Source organism: Saccoglossus kowalevskii, chromosome 21 (genome assembly GCF_978046115.1).
Source record: "Saccoglossus kowalevskii chromosome 21, keSacKowa6.1, whole genome shotgun sequence".
In the NCBI taxonomy this organism is placed as follows: Eukaryota; Metazoa; Hemichordata; class Enteropneusta; family Harrimaniidae; genus Saccoglossus; species Saccoglossus kowalevskii.
In genome coordinates this window covers 18,497,711-18,517,490 of record NC_140661.1, presented here as the reverse complement: position 1 = coordinate 18,517,490, position 19,780 = coordinate 18,497,711, and the positions used below count along the sequence as shown (strand labels likewise).

Here is a 19,780-nt window from a genome sequence, read left to right as displayed (position 1 = left end):
ACCTGTATCTCGAACATGCATGGACCGATTATGTTCAAACTTCACTCATACATCACACATTATATGGGACATATGCACATGCATTTTTTTCATGATCCGATTAACGATAGCCGAATAGCGGCCATTTTAAGGCCGAAAATGCATCAAAATTGCACATTTTCACCATTCCGGACCCGGATCTCAGTTATGCATGGACAGATTTCGTTCAAATTTGGTACATACATTAAACATAATAGGACCTTGATGCACGTCATTTTTTTTTCGGATCAAGTTTGAAATGGCCGACTGGCGGCCATTTTGTTTTAAAGAATTCAGTTCTGGATCCGTATCCGAGACATGTCTGGATTGATCAAGTTCAAACTTCACACACACAAGGTACAGCATGTCACAAATATGTATGTGCATTTGTTTCATGATCCCATTAACGATAGCCAAATGGCGGCCGCTTTAATGCCGAAAATGCATTGAAATCGCACATTTTCACCATTCCGGACCCAGATCTCAGTTATGCATGGACGGATTTCATTCAAATTTGGTACATACATTAAACATAATAGGACCTTGATGCACGTCATTTTTTTCAGATCAAGTTCGAAATGGCCGACTGGCGGCCATTTTGTTTTAAAGAATTCAGTTCTGGATCCGTATCCGAGACATGTCTGGATTGATCAAGTTCAAACTTCACACACACAAGGTACATCATGTCACAAATATGTATGTGCATTTGTTTCATGATCCCATTAACGATAGCCAAATGGCGGCCGCTTTAAGGCCGAAAATGCATTGAAATCGCACATTTTCACCATTCCGAACCCGGATCTCAGTTATGCATGGACGGATTTCGTTCAAATTTGGTACTTACATTAAACATAATAGGACCTTGATGCACGTCATTTTTTTTCCGGATCAAGTTCGAAATGGCCGACTGGCGGCCATTTTCTTAAAAAATTCAGTTCTGGATCCGTATCCAAGACATGTCTGGATTGATCAAGTTCAAACTTCACACACACATGGTACATCATGTCACAAATAGATATGTGCATTTGTTTCATGATCCGCTTAACAATAGCTGAATGATGGCCATTTTAAGACCGAAAATGCATTAAAATCACGTATTTTCACAATTCCGGAACCAGATCTCAGTCATGCATGGATGGATTTTGTTCAGATTTAGTACAATGTGTTGTACATATGCAGGTGCATTTCGGTCATGATCTGCTTTGAATGTATATGTCACTCAAATATGAACGGAACGGGGACGTGTCATTGACAATGACTTGTTATTATTATAACATACAAAATAGATACAATTGAGGAAATTAAAATATCCCGTAAGTCAAAGGTTTTGTCTGTTGGGGTTTTGAATATGGCTCTTATCATACAGACGACTATTTTCAGATGTCTGGATTGGTCAGTACTTCCACGCACGCGCACATTGTTTCTGCTTTCAAAATGGCGTCTGCAGAAGGTAAGTTTGTTTTCTTCCTGGCGTTCATTTCTCTAACACATCTACAAGGCGTGATCTCTGCGGATACCACGGACGAGGATATAGCATTCGGAACTGGGACCCAGCAGGCGTTAAAAGTAGGAACTGCAAAACCTCGTAGGTGAGTAAATTAAAAAAACTGACAACGGTTCATCGCTACAGTGCGAAGAGAGTCAGTCTATAAAAGTAATTATCGTACGTGGCAGTACATCACAAAGTAGGAATTTAATGGAATCCTCCATTGAGTGTGCATTTGTAAATACAGACTGGTATTTATGTATATATTCTCTTATGCTTGGGCAAGCGGTCGTTTTTCAAGATCGTTTTACGCCCCCCCCCCGTTTGGTCTAGAATGGGGTATAGATTCTTTCTTGCCTTTAAGTCTAATATCAGGTTTGCTTGTCAAGGATGAGGCTGGAGGATGGGGTCTTTTTTTTTTAATTTTCATGTATTTACCCGAGTTTTAGTACTTTTATTACTATTGATGAGTCCGGATAATGAGTAGATTTAACCTATAACTAAATAAATTTAGTGACAATTTGGTCTCTGATGGGATATACAAAATCACATCGCTACCGAACTGAAAGGCCAGTGACCCACCAAGCGATCACCCCATGCCATGTCTATGGACACCACCAATAATTTTGTTCATCATCTTTTTTTAGTGGTTTGGGGTTAGACACCTAATTTTTGGCAACAACACTAATTTATCCACTTGTTGTCAACCATCTGGTAGAAATGGCAACATTTTAATTACTTCTCTAATTGTGTTTTGTTGGTTCCTTCTTTGTTCGAAATTTTTAAATTACCTCTTATATGGATTGTATTTTGGAATCATTTTTTTAATTTTCTGTTTTCTGCTGTCAATTCAGATCACCAGCCTTGCATGTATGGTGATGTTTACATTAGGACTTTAAAGCAATCCTGTGTGTTGGGTTCCAACAAAGTCACAATGAAAACGATCAGCACTTTCACAGATCTGTACACAGAGATGAGTCCCCTTATTATTTTAAATGTTCTTATTGATTGAAGAATCATAGAAATGTAATAATCTCATGTCATTTGAATTTTATTTTCAACCATAAAAAATAGTAATACTAATAGTTTATTTATTTTAGAAATGTAAAATAGCATATACAGTATCGGCTCAAGATTAAACCAAATGAAGAGTAACCACGCTATTTTTTTTATAACATTTACAAATAGTGCTGTAAAATCTGTATTAGAAGCTGTGGCTTTTATTAAAATGGTACATGCAACAGAGGAAATGCAGCTTCTATTAGAGCATCTACACATATGAGAATTAATGAGTACATTCTGATGGTTGAGGTCTTGTTGGTATTTACTAAACGCCACATGTTGTTGAACTTTTACAATGTATGGCACAAGTTACCATGTGGCAGTAGTTGGGGGTTGAATTAACCTGCCAGTAGTTAACAGGTCGACTTTAAGCGGCTGCCAAATAATGTCAGTTAAATATGTGTTCCTATACCTTATTCATGTCTTCACAGATATCTATTGTATGATGTGAATCCTGGAGAAGGTTTTAATCTAAGGCGAGACGTTTACATGAGAGTCGCTAATTTGGTGAAAAAACTACAAGATCATCAAGATTGGACATTAGTTTTACCGCCATGGGGGAGAATATATCACTGGCAATCCCGACATATAGCACAAATGAAAATTGCCTGGTCGCTATTCTTTGATTTAGATAGTATGAATAAACATGTTCCAGTTATAGAATTTGAACAGTTTTTAAAAGGTAAGATTTCAGAAAACAGTTTCTGACATGGTCAGGTAGTTTCCAGCAATCAGATTGCAGGATGCTCATGCTCATATTTTATTTATGTATTACTAGTATTTTTAATTACTTATCAACAGCGCACTAGGCAGCCACTGAATATAACTGGATGTAGTAGAGTAAACCAGACCCAAAACATTTACAATACATGTAATACAAATAAGTTCGTAAATTATTAAATACAGTTACTAAAGTCTTCTTAAATACAAAGGGGAATCACTAAAAATATCTACACTATATGAAACATTAATTAAAAAGTCTAGCTAAATGGTTCATGAAGCCCTGCTTTGTAACCTCTACTCTACTCTCGAGGAACATAAAAAAGATCCTTCCTCCTGGAATTTAATTCTGTTAACTTCTAGGTTAAAAAATGACATACAGCACAGTTGAAAAAAAAAAGCATGCATTTTCTCAGAAATAACATGGAAAATTTGCTTGCGTGAACGCAAGACCTATAACCTATAGAGTGATAGAAGGTGGTGTAGATCCTTGCTTTTTATAAAAACCATGGTTTACATAAATTAATCATATAAACTGTTTATGTATTGCCTCTGTGTGTACAAATATCATGGTGAAGAATGATAGTGAATTTACTATATGATTGATAAATATGGCTTGGAATACTTGTGACTGTGATTCCAACCATACAGTATTTTGACATCAGTTGACTTGAACCTCATGGTATCAAAACCCTATACAGATCACTTATCATTCTATAACCAATGTTAGTATCCTAGGAATAAAGAAAAAGATCTTAGTAGTTTTAGATTGACCTATATTTTGTAAATCATATGTCTATTTTATTATATCTCTGAATATTTTGGGAATTGAGTCAAGTAAGTATCGTATTATTGCAGCTAATGAATACTCAATGAATACTCTGAGGATCTTTTCTTCACATTCATCTCACAAAATATCTGTGAAAATAATTTCAGCAAAAAATATTATTAAGTTATGGTATTTGATGCAATATTTTCTGTTATTTGAATGTGACATTAACATTGACAAATTACACCGTACATGCACAAAGTCCAACAAATGTTTAATAAGTTTTTGAATTTCAAAACAAAAACACTTGCATATGATACATAATGAGCTGTGGAACATGAAATAGTACATCGTGAATGAACTTGATACTCCCATGTTTTCTGTCCACAGAGACGGGGCAATCTAAAATAGATGAACTATACTATTTGCAAAGATACAAAGAAGGATGGACAGATGGTAAATGGGAAGAAAAATTGGATGAAAGAGATTGTATTGATACACCAGTCTATAAAAAGGATTCTTCAGGACTGTATAGAGGATTTTTCTGGGGTTACCAAGATGTATATGCAGAGAAATTTAAATGTTTATCAGCGCAGGGTTTCGCTGGAATTTTAGCACCATTTTTATTAGAAAATACAACAGCAAGGTATGTGACATTAATTAACAGAATATTATAATGTTATAATAATAGGGACAACATCAAAAGTTCAATGTAGGATAAAAAACTTTAATTCCTTCATTTTTTTCCAAACCCCCCCACCCCCCACTGAAACTTAATTGATAAATATTGATCATGGGATCAGACTACATTCATCATTAAATACAAATTGATAATCGACAGTAGTATGGCATAGCAGTTGGTTCTAGGTCCATGCCCTGAAATTGATTTCATTTGATGCACATATTTACACTCAAACCAAACCATTTTCTTGTCTTGGACATGTTTTTTTCATTTTCTGTTATTTTTGTCCATGATTAGACAGAAAGAAAACGAACTACAAATACTCCCAAGATTTGTTTGACTTCATTAAAAAATAAAATCGTTTTTGTAGGATGGAAACTTTTTGAGGTCAAAACCACCCACCCTCAAACTAAAGCAAATAAGTTTTTTATCCGACATCGATCTTTTGACGTCGTCCCTTAAGAGTACCAAAAATAAAAAAACAATTTTTCTGAAATGCCATGGAAATTGAATGTAAAAAAATGATATTATTTACAATGGGGAATTCTCTCCCATAATGCATTGCATATATGAGCTCAGTAGTGCAAAATATGAATTATGTTCAAACTGCCTTAAGGTAGCGAGACTATTATTTGCATACTTGTTTTCATCTTCTAATTGTGACTAAATGACTACAAATAGACCCGGGCAAGTATATATTTTTAGAATCGCCAGACTTCAAGCTTTTCACAAGTGTATTTTCCATGCCCGTATCTGCAATCTACGACGCGTTACTCAATCAAAGGTGAAAAATTACTTTTTCTGTAAAAAAAATAATTACGCATTTATGCTGGCGATAAGAAGTATTTTTTTCACTTTTCCTAGTTGTTCAATAGTCTGGTAAATTGAATGTGTCTGGTTAGTGTTATTCAAGCAACGCGTTTAAAAAAATAGTGTCCTGAATTTCAATTACTGTTTTAGTCGCATTGCCCCCAACTCAAACCACAACTCGTTGGTAAATAATCGATGAAATAGTTTGTCTGGACACATTCAAGTTCCTCTCATTAGTTGCGTTCACGCACAGCTTCTTAGCACGGGCTAAGAGGTCAAATTCCTTAGCCCGTGCTAAGAAAACATGCGTGAACGCTTAGCACGGGCTAAGGAATGCTAAGTTACGGGTTAAATCTGATCCGAATTTAAGACGCGGTCTAGACCTTAGCACGGGCTAACGAAGTATGCGCGAACGCTTAGCCCAGGGCTAAGCGCCCTCTGCGGCGACCTTTGGGTGTGAAAATTGTCCCATGTTCGTATAACGACACTATTCCACCAGTCATTACTCCGCGCTCACTTCCACACTAATCGGGTCACTGTAGTAGAGCGTACAGCAGCTCCAATCGTAGACAAAATAAATTTGGTTCGCTGTCATGCATTAATAAAACGCTGTATTCTGTTACGCCCGTTGTATACTGTTTATGTGCATCCAAATAAGTGGTCCGTCTTCTCTCGCGTTCCTGTGCACGTCGCTTCAAAATTAGAACGAAACATGCCAGCAGCAGAAATAGAACCTCGCGTGTGTCATCCATTTTTCGTTCGTAAATAGCGGCTTACCAAAGGTCACCAACTAATGGCAGCCCTTAGCCTGTGCTAACGACTGGCCCTCCCTGTGCGTGGACGCAATTGGGTCTAGCCGAAATGCAAATATGCTAGATAAGCCTAAATCAGCTTAAATCTTAGCCCGTACTTCGTGTAACATGAACACAACTATTGTCACCTTAAAGCTGTGAAAATTTGGTGTTAATCCGACGACAATAAGTATACGTTATTTTTAGTTAAAGACCTTGTATTTTGAAAAACATAAACTCCTAGAAAACGTCCATGAAGTAACAGCAAAGATTTTCAAGCTTGTTTATTGGCACAATCAATTTGTTTTCCCATCAAGGTCTGTTTTACCTTGTGTAGGGACATCCAAATGTGTAAGGCTATTGGAAACCAAAAAATAAAGGAATGGGATAGCTATAATTGGATAAATTCGGCATATGAAAACACCAAAATCAATGATTTTTTTTCAGTGGCTGTGTGACCTTGTGTCAGACACATTCATATGCAAATGACTAATCTGTGAAACAAACAGGGGCGGAGACAAACCACTCAAATGTTTGGAAACACTCATTGTGTGTCAGATAGCTACTGATAACACATCCTAACATTGCTTTGTCTTGAGTTTATCTTTGAAACTTATAGGCACACAGATTAAACCTGTGTTGTTGATTTTGGAAAACACTACTGAGGCTGCCTTGCTTCCCTTCTGAAAATCTATATTTTAACCACAGTCCCTCTATCCCCGGTCTGGAAACGACTAGCGTTCTTTTGTCTCAAACCGCAGTGCGGGTAAACAAACCGTTCACACGCGGGCCGAGGGAGTCAGGAAGTCAGACAGATTACAATACCTTCAAAAGTTACCGTCATGCAAAGCGATACCTCATTGTATGACTTCACTTTGACTTCAAATTCGGGCAACCACAACGTAAACAAACATGTAAACAAAATTATCACTATGAAATTTGGGTTTTTTGAACCCTGATACGCATCACCACCAGCCTACCAACTCATAAACATCCAGTTCCTGCAATTCAAAGATTAATATCGGGAATTATGTTAATGTTCTCGTTTTAATAGGGAAAAAACTTTGCGTGCCAACATGCTGATATCGCTAAAAAAAATCTTATCAAAATGGCGTCGTTCATGTTAACGTAGTCGATCAAAAAACCTGTGATATTTCTGATTCTTGGGGGGTTCATAACAGTTCAAGTCAACTATACAACAACCACTGACTTTATTCTATGTAAAAGTACATAACAATGCTTCAATGTTTGTATATAAATGATTTTTTCTAGCACAGAATTGAGTACATTGTCATTTCAAAACGTCGCCATTTGCATTTACGATCTAAAAAGCATCCATAAAAGTCGCTCAATTTAACATTAATAAAATGCGGTGTGACAAATAACAAATCAGCCCACCAATTTTTAATGATATGTTTCGATTATAAAATGTCAAAATCGAAGACAAATATTGGTTTCGCGCCGAGAAGTATGGTAAATAAAATTGAGTTAATTCCAATCACCCCAAAATCAAAAACGACAAATATCTGGGTAAAGGTATGAAAATTTGTTGAGAAATTGTGTCGTTGCTGGTAAAATAGATGAATTAAAGAACTACTCGCCGGCTAAAATATGACCTTATACAGATATCCTGATTAAAAAATTATGTGAAAAAGTACGAATTCTGTAATAAACAACTAAGTTGTAAAAAAAATACATAACACGGACGATGTCAAATCACGTACTGATCACGTGACAATGCTTTGCCCACACCCGCAATGCGCCAGGGAAGGAGACCAATTCACACCTAATACAATGATCGTTTCTAGACCGGGGATAGAGGGACTGTGTTTTAACCAACTTACATGACATTCTATGTTATATTGACTTTATCATATGAAAGTTTATGGTGCATTTCATCAATTAATAAATAAATGTGAAAATCGTAATTTTCAACACAAATAATAGTCTCGCTACCTTAATCTTAATAAGGTATGTTGAATACTATTCAATACACAAAGGTTTCATTATTGAGTAAGTGGTCCTGATGCCTCAGTGTTACCGTATGGTGTATCCTATTTCACCACGCTTGTACCATATGTGGAAAGTATAAATTTAATCAGCTTTAGAAAATTCTTTATTGTGACATTATGAATAATTTATTCTCAATAAAAAAAAATTCTGTGTTTCCAGCAACCTACCTGTACTTTTTGTGTAATTGAAAAGTTTATTTTATGCAAATGGGTACACAGTCATTTATTTTTATGCAAATTAGCCTGAGTTATTCTACTCAGTTTTTTTTTTTATTTCATGTACCGCTACTTCTTTCTACGTAGTGAATGACTAACACTTAATTTTATTAAGGAAATACATCCTGAAAACAAACATAGAGGTAATTTTTCACATCTTTCGTTAAACCCTAACAAAAACTTAAAGCAGAGGGGTCTTCAACTGCGCATGCACGATAATTGTGTTCTAAGCGACGATGACAACGCATGCTAAAACATGAAGGCTTATAGGTAAATGTTAGTTTGTAAATAATGACACAATATGGCCGTTTGCCACATGCACAGATTACAACTCTCCCACTTCAAAAGTAGAATTTACCAACACCATATTTGGAGGTAAATTACATCTCTATCGTGTATATACTACTTTTGTCAACTAGTTTTGTTATAATTGAACTAAACATATGTACATCGTTAGTGTCAATATGGGAAAAATGAAATTTGTCACCATCTCTTGGTTGGTGGAATATAAAGGCTATTATTGCATCTTATTTTGTTTCCTTTGTTTTGAGTCTAACTGATCAACCTTTTCTATGCAGATGGAACACGATTCTATCTTTTTTTCAAAATTTTTTTTTTTATTCTATCAGCAGTGGATGCATTTACATTAAACACAGAAGTGTGGCTATGATTGTCATGTTTTAATAATCCAATACTGTAAATGTAATTATTCACTGGGTTTTAATTTCGTTATTTTACCGTACCCTCTAAATTAAATCTATGTGAACATGTAAAATAACAATAAAACTCATTGATTTCTTGACAAATTTGCGAAATTAAAACACAGTGAAATTGCTCAAAACATCAAAATAGTGAAATTAACTGTCAGTGAAAATAAATGATTTTACAGTATATAATAAATGCTAGGTTTGGTTTATGAATGCTTTTATAAATAAATAAATAAATAAATAAATAAATAAATAAATAAATAAATAAATAAATAAATAAATAAATAAATAAATAAATAAATAAATAAATAAATAAATAAATAAATAAATAAATAAATAAATAAATAAATAAATAAATAAATAAATAAATAAATAAATAAATAAATAAATAAATAAATAAATAAATAAATAAATAAATAAATAAATAAATAAATAAATAAATAAATAAATAAATAAATAAATAAATAAATAAATAAATAAATAAATAAATAAATAAATAAATAAATAAATAAATAAATAAATAAATAAATAAATAAATAAATAAATAAATAAATAAATAAATAAATAAATAAATGAATAAATGAATAAATGAATAAATTAAATAAATAAATGAATAAATGAATAAATTAAATAAATAAATAAATTAAATAAATAAATAAATAAATAAATAAATAAATAAATAAATGAATAAATTAAATAAATGAATAAATTAAATAAATAAATAAAGGGACAAACATAAATAAACATACAAACAAATACACAAATAAATTAAAATATTTTTTTGAATTATTTGCATTGAACAAGAACTTTTATGAAACTTTACTGTGTAAAAATGTTTCATTGAAAACTAAAAAAACATCATTTTTTTTCACCTGCTGTACAGATCAGTAATGTTTGACCGAGCGGAAACTGTCATGCATGATAGATTTGGAGGTAAAGACTACTGGGATGTAAGTGTATATTTATTTTTCTCTACTTTTCTTTATCTTTTTTTTAATTTTATACCAGGTCAGTTTTTGTTGACAGAGCTGAAGAAATACTGCACGATGAATTTGGTGGAAAACTGTATTGGGATGTAAGTCTACAATTTTTGATTAAAATACATATATCGCAAATATGGCATCTTAGTTATTTTGAATTGCAGAAAAGTTTGCCATATGACACATCTATCTAAGATTTTGTCGTTTTTACTCCAAAATATTGTTTGGTTCTCTCACATTATGAAGTTCACTGTTTCCTTGATCTATGTATAATCATTGAATTTGGAATAGTAGGCTTAAAAAAAAAAATTGAAAACTATGGCCATTTTTGTCCCAGTTCTATTGTGCATTGTTTGATATTACTTGATGTCCAAATGTTTCCGTTCCCTCACAGTCTTGTGTTTCTCACTGTATTGAATACAAAAAAAAAATCTGTTTGCAATCATGTGATTATCATATATTGGGGTCAACGTATTTCGGGTTCCAGGATATGAAAATCAACTTACGTCTGTATTCATCCCAACATTATAAGTTTTCTTCAATTGGGGTAAACTACATCAACAACATTGAACTTGTTCACATTTGAACACTTCATTTACATGAGATGCAGTTCTATATTGCATAACGGAAATAGAATCACGTCACTAAATGCAAACTTTCTTGTTTTATCTCCGTAATCCATTACTGCAGACAGGAAATAGATGTGTATGAGAAAGTATGCACTTAGGCTGTACAGGATCACATCAACCTGGCTATGCATCAGGCATTACGATCACCATACTGCCTTTATTCATACTTTGCGGTATTTGCCGGACAACCCCATATCAGCAAATAACACTTCAAATATTTCTTGTAATTTTCATACCTGTCCATTGTATAACTTAGTGTTATTTCTGTACACAAGGCGCGACGCAGTATGAGATTTTCAAAAGACCTTAGAGACATTGCAGATAAGTTCAGAAAAGAATATCTAGATTCAGATGATGAAAGAGACAATACTGTGTTACTAGATGACTGGAGAGACATGAAGGTAATGTACTGACAACAGGGTTTTGTGATGTCAAATAATTGTTCATTATTTTCTTCTCTTTCACTAATGATAAAACAGTTTTAGTGACAGTAACTATATATGCTACATTGTTTTTATTGGCATTTTTGCAAAAAGGAAAGAAAATTGCAATATTGAAAATTATAAGTCCAATCAACGAATTTAAATATACTGTAAGGCTAATAAAAAAGTTAAAAATTAGTTCCTGACCTGCGATTTTCAAAATTGGTAGGTGACTTTTTTTCCCTCGTTTATTTCTTTTTTGGTTACAGTACATGTATTTTAACAGAAACCAGAAAAAAACTGATGCACGCACTGACTAGGAGCAAATCCTACAGATCGTGTTAGTCTAACATCCACTTTATATGAAGCAAATATGTTTTCCTAATGTTTAATCTTCCTCTCTTTTAGCAATATTACCCAGTAATGTGTTGTGTATGTTGCTATGAGTCCCATATTGAACAGGAAGTGGCACGTAAATCGCTGCTCTTTAACATGTTTTTAAATGTTGACTATTTTCTCAGAGAATATTTCACAGTTTAAAATTAGTTTTAGCCGTGAGAAATGTTGATTTAACACATTTCCTAGTCTCCATGGATAGCTGGTATACATAGTATAAAACAACAAGAGCAGCCAATGTCTTAAATGGTTAATAGACCTTAGGTCAAGATTTTACAAAGAATGACTGCATACTTCTGTATATGTATAATAAACTTACTTAAGTTTTTCAGGCCAAGGATATAATTATAAAATTGAGAGATTAGAAAATAAAACCACATCACAATTCCCAATTACTGGTCATGAAACCACTCACTTCATTTTGTCCCTATGCATTCATGTATACCAAGTATAAAATCTGACTGACAGCCATTTAACCTTTTCATTACAAATTCGCAAAATCGTCGCGTTTATAGTCTGCACTTTCCTTCAGAAGACAAAAATCGTCAAATTCTTTTAGTATTAAAAACCAAAAATTGACTTAAATTTTGAATGTTGGCTTCAAAATTGGGTTCATTTCTATAGGTACTGAGGAATATAAGAAAAAAGTGCAGAAAAAGTTGGGCGAGAAAGTCTGGTGGTGCAAAGGTTAAGTACAGGTAGCTTCACATTGATTCTATGTGTGCAGGTGTATTTATAATCTTAAACATGTATTCATGATTACAGCCAGACCCAGGCAGTGCCATCGGTGGACCATACATGGCTGTACATCTAAGAAGAAAAGATTTTGTACACAGTCATAAAAAAGATGTCCCATCATTAAAAGAAGCTGCCAAACAAATTAAAAAAGTATTGAAGAAAGAGAAATTAGACAAATTATTCGTAGCAACGGACGCACCAAAAGTAGGTGAGTACATATCAAATCTAGATATCCATGTCTTGTAATTTACAGTTAAATTTTGGTCTCTATTTCATGCATCAGTCAATAAGGTTTTTAGCTGGGCTGCTATCTACCTGTCATTTTAAACTGGCACTTTACAGTTTAGACCCTGTCTGTATTTGATTACAATTTTCCTATTATTTACAAAATAAAAAAAAATGAAAATACGGTGATAAAAAACAAAAACAAAACGTCATTCATACTTGATCTAATGTATGGCATTACAGAATGCCTTATCAACCATGGAAGGGTTCAATGGTGGAAACAGAAATGAGTTCAACTGATTAGGCATGCAATTCTATCCGGGACAAAATACAAAATGCCTTAGTATTTTCAATTTTTTTTTTATTGATTTGTCATGTCTTTTCCTCATTTCTCAACAGTTGCCTGCCCTTACCAGTTTGTTTGCATTTGACTGTAATTATCTGATACCATTCTCAAATGCATGAGGGCGCTGTTCATGAAATATGTCATTCTTTAATTTACAGAGCTAGATGAACTAAAGAAATTAATGAAAGGCAAAGCTACAGTGTACAACTTTGAGCCAACTAAAGACATACATGAGAAATATAAAGATGGTGGTGTAGCTATAATAGACCAATGGATATGTACACATGCAAGGTAAGTCTTGTATACATGAGAAATATAAAGATGGTGGTGTAGCTATAATAGACCAATGGATATGTACACATGCAAGGTAAGTCTTGTATACATGAGAAATATAAAGATGGTGGTGTAGCTATAATAGACCAATGGATATGTACACATGCAAGGTAAGTCTTGTATACATGAGAAATATAAAGATGGTGGTGTAGCTATAATAGACCAATGGATATGTACACATGCAAGGTAAGTCTTGTATACATGAGAAATATAAAGATGGTGGTGTAGCTATAATAGACCAATGGATATGTACACATGCAAGGTAAGTCTTGTATACATGAGAAATATAAAGATGGTGGTGTAGCTATAATAGACCAATGGATATGTACACATGCAAGGTAAGTCTTGTATACATGAGAAATATAAAGATGGTGGTGTAGCTATAATAGACCAATGGATATGTACACGTGCAAGGTAAGTCTTGTATACATGAGAAATATAAAGATGGTGGTGTAGCTATAATAGACCAATGGATATGTACACATGCAAGGTAAGTCTTGTATACATGAGAAATATAAAGATGGTGGTGTAGCTATAATAGACCAATGGATATGTACACATGCAAGGTAAGTCTTGTATACATGAGAAATATAAAGATGGTGGTGTAGCTATAATAGACCAATGGATATGTACACATGCAAGGTAAGTCTTGTATACATGAGAAATATAAAGATGGTGGTGTAGCTATAATAGACCAATGGATATGTACACATGCAAGGTAAGTCTTGTATACATGAGAAATATAAAGATGGTGGTGTAGCTATAATAGACCAATGGATATGTACACATGCAAGGTAAGTCTTGTATACATGAGAAATATAAAGATGGTGGTGTAGCTATAATAGACCAATGGATATGTACACATGCAAGGTAAGTCTTGTATACATGAGAAATATAAAGATGGTGGTGTAGCTATAATAGACCATCGGATATGTACACATGCAAGGTAAGTCTTGTATACATGAGAAATATAAAGATGGTGGTGTAGCTATAATAGACCAATGGATATGTACACATGCAAGGTAAGTCTTGTATACATGAGAAATATAAAGATGGTGGTGTAGCTATAATAGACCAATGGATATGTACACATGCAAGGTAAGTCTTGTATACATGAGAATTATAAAGATGGTGGTGTAGCTATAATAGACCAATGGATATGTACAAGTGCAAGGTAAGTCTTGTATACATGAGAAATATAAAGATGGTGGTGTAGCTATAATAGACCAATGGATATGTACACATGCAAGGTAAGTCTTGTATACATGAGAAATATAAAGATGGTGGTGTAGCTATAATAGACCAATGGATATGTACACGTGCAAGGTAAGTCTTGTATACATGAGAAATATAAAGATGGTGGTGTAGCTATAATAGACCAATGGATATGTACACATGCAAGGTAAGTCTTGTATACATGAGAAATATAAAGATGGTGGTGTAGCTATAATAGACCAATGGATATGTACACATGCAAGGTAAGTCTTGTATACATGAGAAATATAAAGATGGTGGTGTAGCTATAATAGACCAATGGATATGTACACATGCAAGGTAAGTCTTGTATACATGAGAAATATAAAGATGGTGGTGTAGCTATAATAGACCAATGGATATGTACACATGCAAGGTAAGTCTTGTATACATGAGAAATATAAAGATGGTGGTGTAGCTATAATAGACCAATGGATATGTACACATGCAAGGTAAGTCTTGCATACATGAGAAATATAAAGATGGTGGTGTAGCTATAATAGACCAATGGATATGTACACATGCAAGGTAAGTCTTGTATACATGAGAATTATAAAGATGGTGGTGTAGCTATAATAGACCAATGGATATGTACACGTGCAAGGTAAGTCTTGTATACATGAGAAATATAAAGATGGTGGTGTAGCTATAATAGACCAATGGATATGTACACATGCAAGGTAAGTCTTGTATACATGAGAAATATAAAGATGGTGGTGTAGCTATAATAGACCAATGGATATGTACACATGCAAGGTAAGTCTTGTATACATGAGAAATATAAAGATGGTGGTGTAGCTATAATAGACCAATGGATATGTACACATACAAGGTAAGTCTTGCATACATGAGAAATATAAAGATGGTGGTGTAGCTATAATAGACCAATGGATATGTACACATGCAATATAAAGTCTTGTATACATGAGAAATATAAAGATGGTGGTGTAGCTATAATAGACCAATGGATATGTACACATGCAAGGTAAGTCTTGTATACATGAGAATTATAAAGATGGTGGTGTAGCTATAATAGACCAATGGATATGTACACGTGCAAGGTAAGTCTTGTATACATGAGAAATATAAAGATGGTGGTGTAGCTATAATAGACCAATGGATATGTACACATGCAAGGTAAGTCTTGTATACATGAGAAATATAAAGATGGTGGTGTAGCTATAATAGACCAATGGATATGTACACATGCAAGGTAAGTCTTGTATACATGAGAAATATAAAGATGGTGGTGTAGCTATAATAGACCAATGGATATGTACACATGCAAGGTAAGTCTTGTATACATGAGAAATATAAAGATGGTGGTGTAGCTATAATAGACCAATGGATATGTACACATGCAAGGTAAGTCTTGTATACATGAGAAATATAAAGATGGTGGTGTAGCTATAATAGACCAATGGATATGTACACATGCAAAGTAAGTCTTGTATACATGAGAAATATAAAGATGGTGGTGTAGCTATAATAGACCAATGGATATGTACACATGCAAGGTAAGTCTTGTATACATGAGAATTATAAAGATGGTGGTGTAGCTATAATAGACCAATGGATATGTACACGTGCAAGGTAAGTCTTGTATACATGAGAAATATAAAGATGGTGGTGTAGCTATAATAGACCAATGGATATGTACACATGCAAGGTAAGTCTTGTATACATGAGAAATATAAAGATGGTGGTGTAGCTATAATAGACCAATGGATATGTACACGTGCAAGGTAAGTCTTGTATACATGAGAAATATAAAGATGGTGGTGTAGCTATAATAGACCAATGGATATGTACACATGCAAGGTAAGTCTTGTATACATGAGAAATATAAAGATGGTGGTGTAGCTATAATAGACCAATGGATATGTACACATGCAAGGTAAGTCTTGTATACATGAGAAATATAAAGATGGTGGTGTAGCTATAATAGACCAATGGATATGTACACATACAAGGTAAGTCTTGCATACATGAGAAATATAAAGATGGTGGTGTAGCTATAATAGACCAATGGATATGTACACATGCAATATAAAGTCTTGTATACATGAGAAATATAAAGATGGTGGTGTAGCTATAATAGACCAATGGATATGTACACATGCAAGGTAAGTCTTGTATACATGAGAATTATAAAGATGGTGGTGTAGCTATAATAGACCAATGGATATGTACACGTGCAAGGTAAGTCTTGTATACATGAGAAATATAAAGATGGTGGTGTAGCTATAATAGACCAATGGATATGTACACATGCAAGGTAAGTCTTGTATACATGAGAAATATAAAGATGGTGGTGTAGCTATAATAGACCAATGGATATGTACACATGCAAGGTAAGTCTTGTATACATGAGAAATATAAAGATGGTGGTGTAGCTATAATAGACCAATGGATATGTACACATGCAAGGTAAGTCTTGTATACATGAGAAATATAAAGATGGTGGTGTAGCTATAATAGACCAATGGATATGTACACATGCAAGGTAAGTCTTGTATACATGAGAAATATAAAGATGGTGGTGTAGCTATAATAGACCAATGGATATGTACACATGCAAAGTAAGTCTTGTATACATGAGAAATATAAAGATGGTGGTGTAGCTATAATAGACCAATGGATATGTACACATGCAAGGTAAGTCTTGTATACATGAGAATTATAAAGATGGTGGTGTAGCTATAATAGACCAATGGATATGTACACGTGCAAGGTAAGTCTTGTATACATGAGAAATATAAAGATGGTGGTGTAGCTATAATAGACCAATGGATATGTACACATGCAAGGTAAGTCTTGTATACATGAGAAATATAAAGATGGTGGTGTAGCTATAATAGACCAATGGATATGTACACATGCAAGGTAAGTCTTGTATACATGAGAAATATAAAGATGGTGGTGTAGCTATAATAGACCAATGGATATGTACACATGCAAGGTAAGTCTTGTATACATGAGAAATATAAAGATGGTGGTGTAGCTATAATAGACCAATGGATATGTACACATGCAAGGTAAGTCTTGTATACATGAGAAATATAAAGATGGTGGTGTAGCTATAATAGACCAATGGATATGTACACATGCAAGGTAAGTCTTGTATACATGAGAAATATAAAGATGGTGGTGTAGCTATAATAGACCAATGGATATGTACACATGCAAGGTAAGTCTTGTATACATGAGAAATATAAAGATGGTGGTGTAGCTATAATAGACCAATGTATATGTACACGTGCAAGGTAAGTCTTGTATATGTGGTATAGCTATAATAGATATGTACACAAAGAAGACTTGAAATGGACAATATTTGTCAAAACCCTATTGTAATAGCTTGTTAACTATAAATTTTTCTGATAAAGTTATCTGGCTTATGTCATACCAATATAATATTTTCTGTTTTAGGTATTTCATGGGTACGTCTGTTTCTACATTTTCGTTTCGCATTCACGATGAAAGAGAAATACTGGGATTTAATCCAAAAAAAACGTACAACCGATTTTGTGGTGATGGACAGAGTAAGGAAGACTGTGAGCAGCCAACACACTGGAAGATAGAATACTGATCCAAACTTTGCATCTAGTAACGCTGTGGGGGAGGAGTTGTTAGAATTCTGTGTAAACTGATTATTTGAATGAGTTTTCATTTTGACTATTTTTAAAGAAACCAATTATTGCCATTTATGAATGAGGAGAATGTATTAAATCTTTGAGTCAATGCAAAGCTACATACAAGATTGTACCTGATTGGATACCCAACCATAATACCTAACAGTCAGACCAATCAGACAGCAGCTTGTTTGTCGCCAGGTTTTTTCGACATATCATATTCTGCCTTGTATACAAAATGTATGTCTCGACTGAGAATCGATGAATGTACCCTGTCTCTGAATTCCCGACAACAGAACTAGTGTTAGTTATATTACATGTATAATGAGAATGCATTACTGCATTATTCTCATTGCTAAAATGTAAATACATTATATATATCCAGTTGTGTTGGTGAGAATTCTGTGATTAAGTGTGTTTTCACCAACACATCCAATTCCAACTGTATAAAAGTGGTCATTTCATGCAGATTTATCACTATCTTTCTCCACAGTACAATACAGGTTACATTGTGCTATATAAATACCTACGCAACATCCCAAATAATTTCTCTTCCATTCCTGAACCTATATTTCAATATTTATAAACCTTTTTTTTATTGAAGGTTACAACTAAGTTCTTGTTTTCTCGATACTAAGATATCTGACTTGTCTTATCACTCTATGCAATATTTAAATCCGTGACCGGGGAACTCTTTATAATCAGCTGTTCAGTTCACTAACTCTGTACATTGTATTTAGATGTGGAACCAATACAAAACAGATTTTATAATGTTTTGAACTTTAAATTTCAATCAGTCGTGTCATAACTCCAAGACTCCAGAATACATATACAATACAAAAGGTACTTGTACAGTAAGTGACAGAGGGTAGTTTAAATGATGATCTATTAATTATGGAGATTTTTCTGATTGCAACAATAATGAATAAAACTCGGAACTCAGACATGCAATGCATTGATTGGAATTTTATTGCAATAACAATTGTCTTTTATATTTGTCAAATACTGATACTATTTTAGTCACCGTATTAGAACAATGTTAGATGAATTAATACCAACAAAGTCAAAAACTGACTTTCAGGTTTGCCAATTACTGCAGTTTTATTGACTATGCATTATAAAAGTCCTAACTGTTCACCATTCATCATGTATTTTTATATTTCTTCTATTACTTATATATTAAAGATTCTACTTAACTATTTTCTAGTTGAATTTCTGTATATGTGTGGTCTGACTTCAGCGTTTAAATTTGGGGAGTGTACCCAACTTGGTATGTCCCAGGATGTACAGGATGAAGGCAATTTGTTATAAATACATTCCTAGTGCACAGGTGTCATAATCAAAAATCTATTAATATGTTTAGGGGGTGTATTACAGTATATGCTCTTGAAAAGTTTGAATCACTTTTTTTAAGAAACTTTTTAGAGTGATTCTTCGTTTCTCAAGTTGACTACCATTAAAACATTGCCTGTTGAAAGTCTTCAAGGTCAACCAAAATGAATGAGAAAAAATTGCTTCAGTAAAACAGATTTTCTTGACTTTTAGAATTTGT

General features: G+C 33.6%; 1 protein-coding gene across 2 annotated transcripts; it reads left to right on the top strand.

Moving 5' to 3' along the window:
- The first annotated feature begins 824 nt into the window (after window positions 1–824).
- On the top strand, window positions 825–19,429 carry LOC100368416 (GDP-fucose protein O-fucosyltransferase 2-like). Of its 2 annotated transcripts, none has more exons than XM_085495246.1 (8): window positions 825–1,607; window positions 2,998–3,248; window positions 4,446–4,701; window positions 10,282–10,348; window positions 11,158–11,283; window positions 12,466–12,646; window positions 13,168–13,300; window positions 18,026–19,429. In XM_085495246.1, the coding sequence occupies exons 1-8, from the start codon at window positions 1,399–1,401 to the stop codon at window positions 18,183–18,185; spliced, it is 1,383 nt and encodes a 460-aa protein (XP_085351372.1). In that variant the 5' UTR covers window positions 825–1,398; the 3' UTR covers window positions 18,186–19,429. The 2 variants fall into 2 exon arrangements, with proteins under 2 accessions (XP_085351372.1, XP_085351371.1); XM_085495245.1 differs by lacking the exon at window positions 10,282–10,348 and adding an exon at window positions 10,157–10,223 and having other exon boundaries at window positions 828–1,607.
- Window positions 19,430–19,780: the final 351 nt, after the last annotated feature.

What these genes read in the sequence shown, in the direction of transcription:
- LOC100368416 (XM_085495246.1), top strand. Translation starts at nt 1,399, where the DNA reads ATGTCTGGATTGGTCAGTACTTCCACGCACGCGCACATTGTTTCTGCT. An exon ending in AACGGACGCACCAAAAGTAG is followed by an intron (nt 12,647 to 13,167) that starts GTGAGTACATAT and finishes TTTAATTTACAG; the next exon opens with AGCTAGATGAACTAAAGAAA. An exon ending in TGGATATGTACACATGCAAG is followed by an intron (nt 13,301 to 18,025) that starts GTAAGTCTTGTA and finishes TTTCTGTTTTAG; the next exon opens with GTATTTCATGGGTACGTCTG.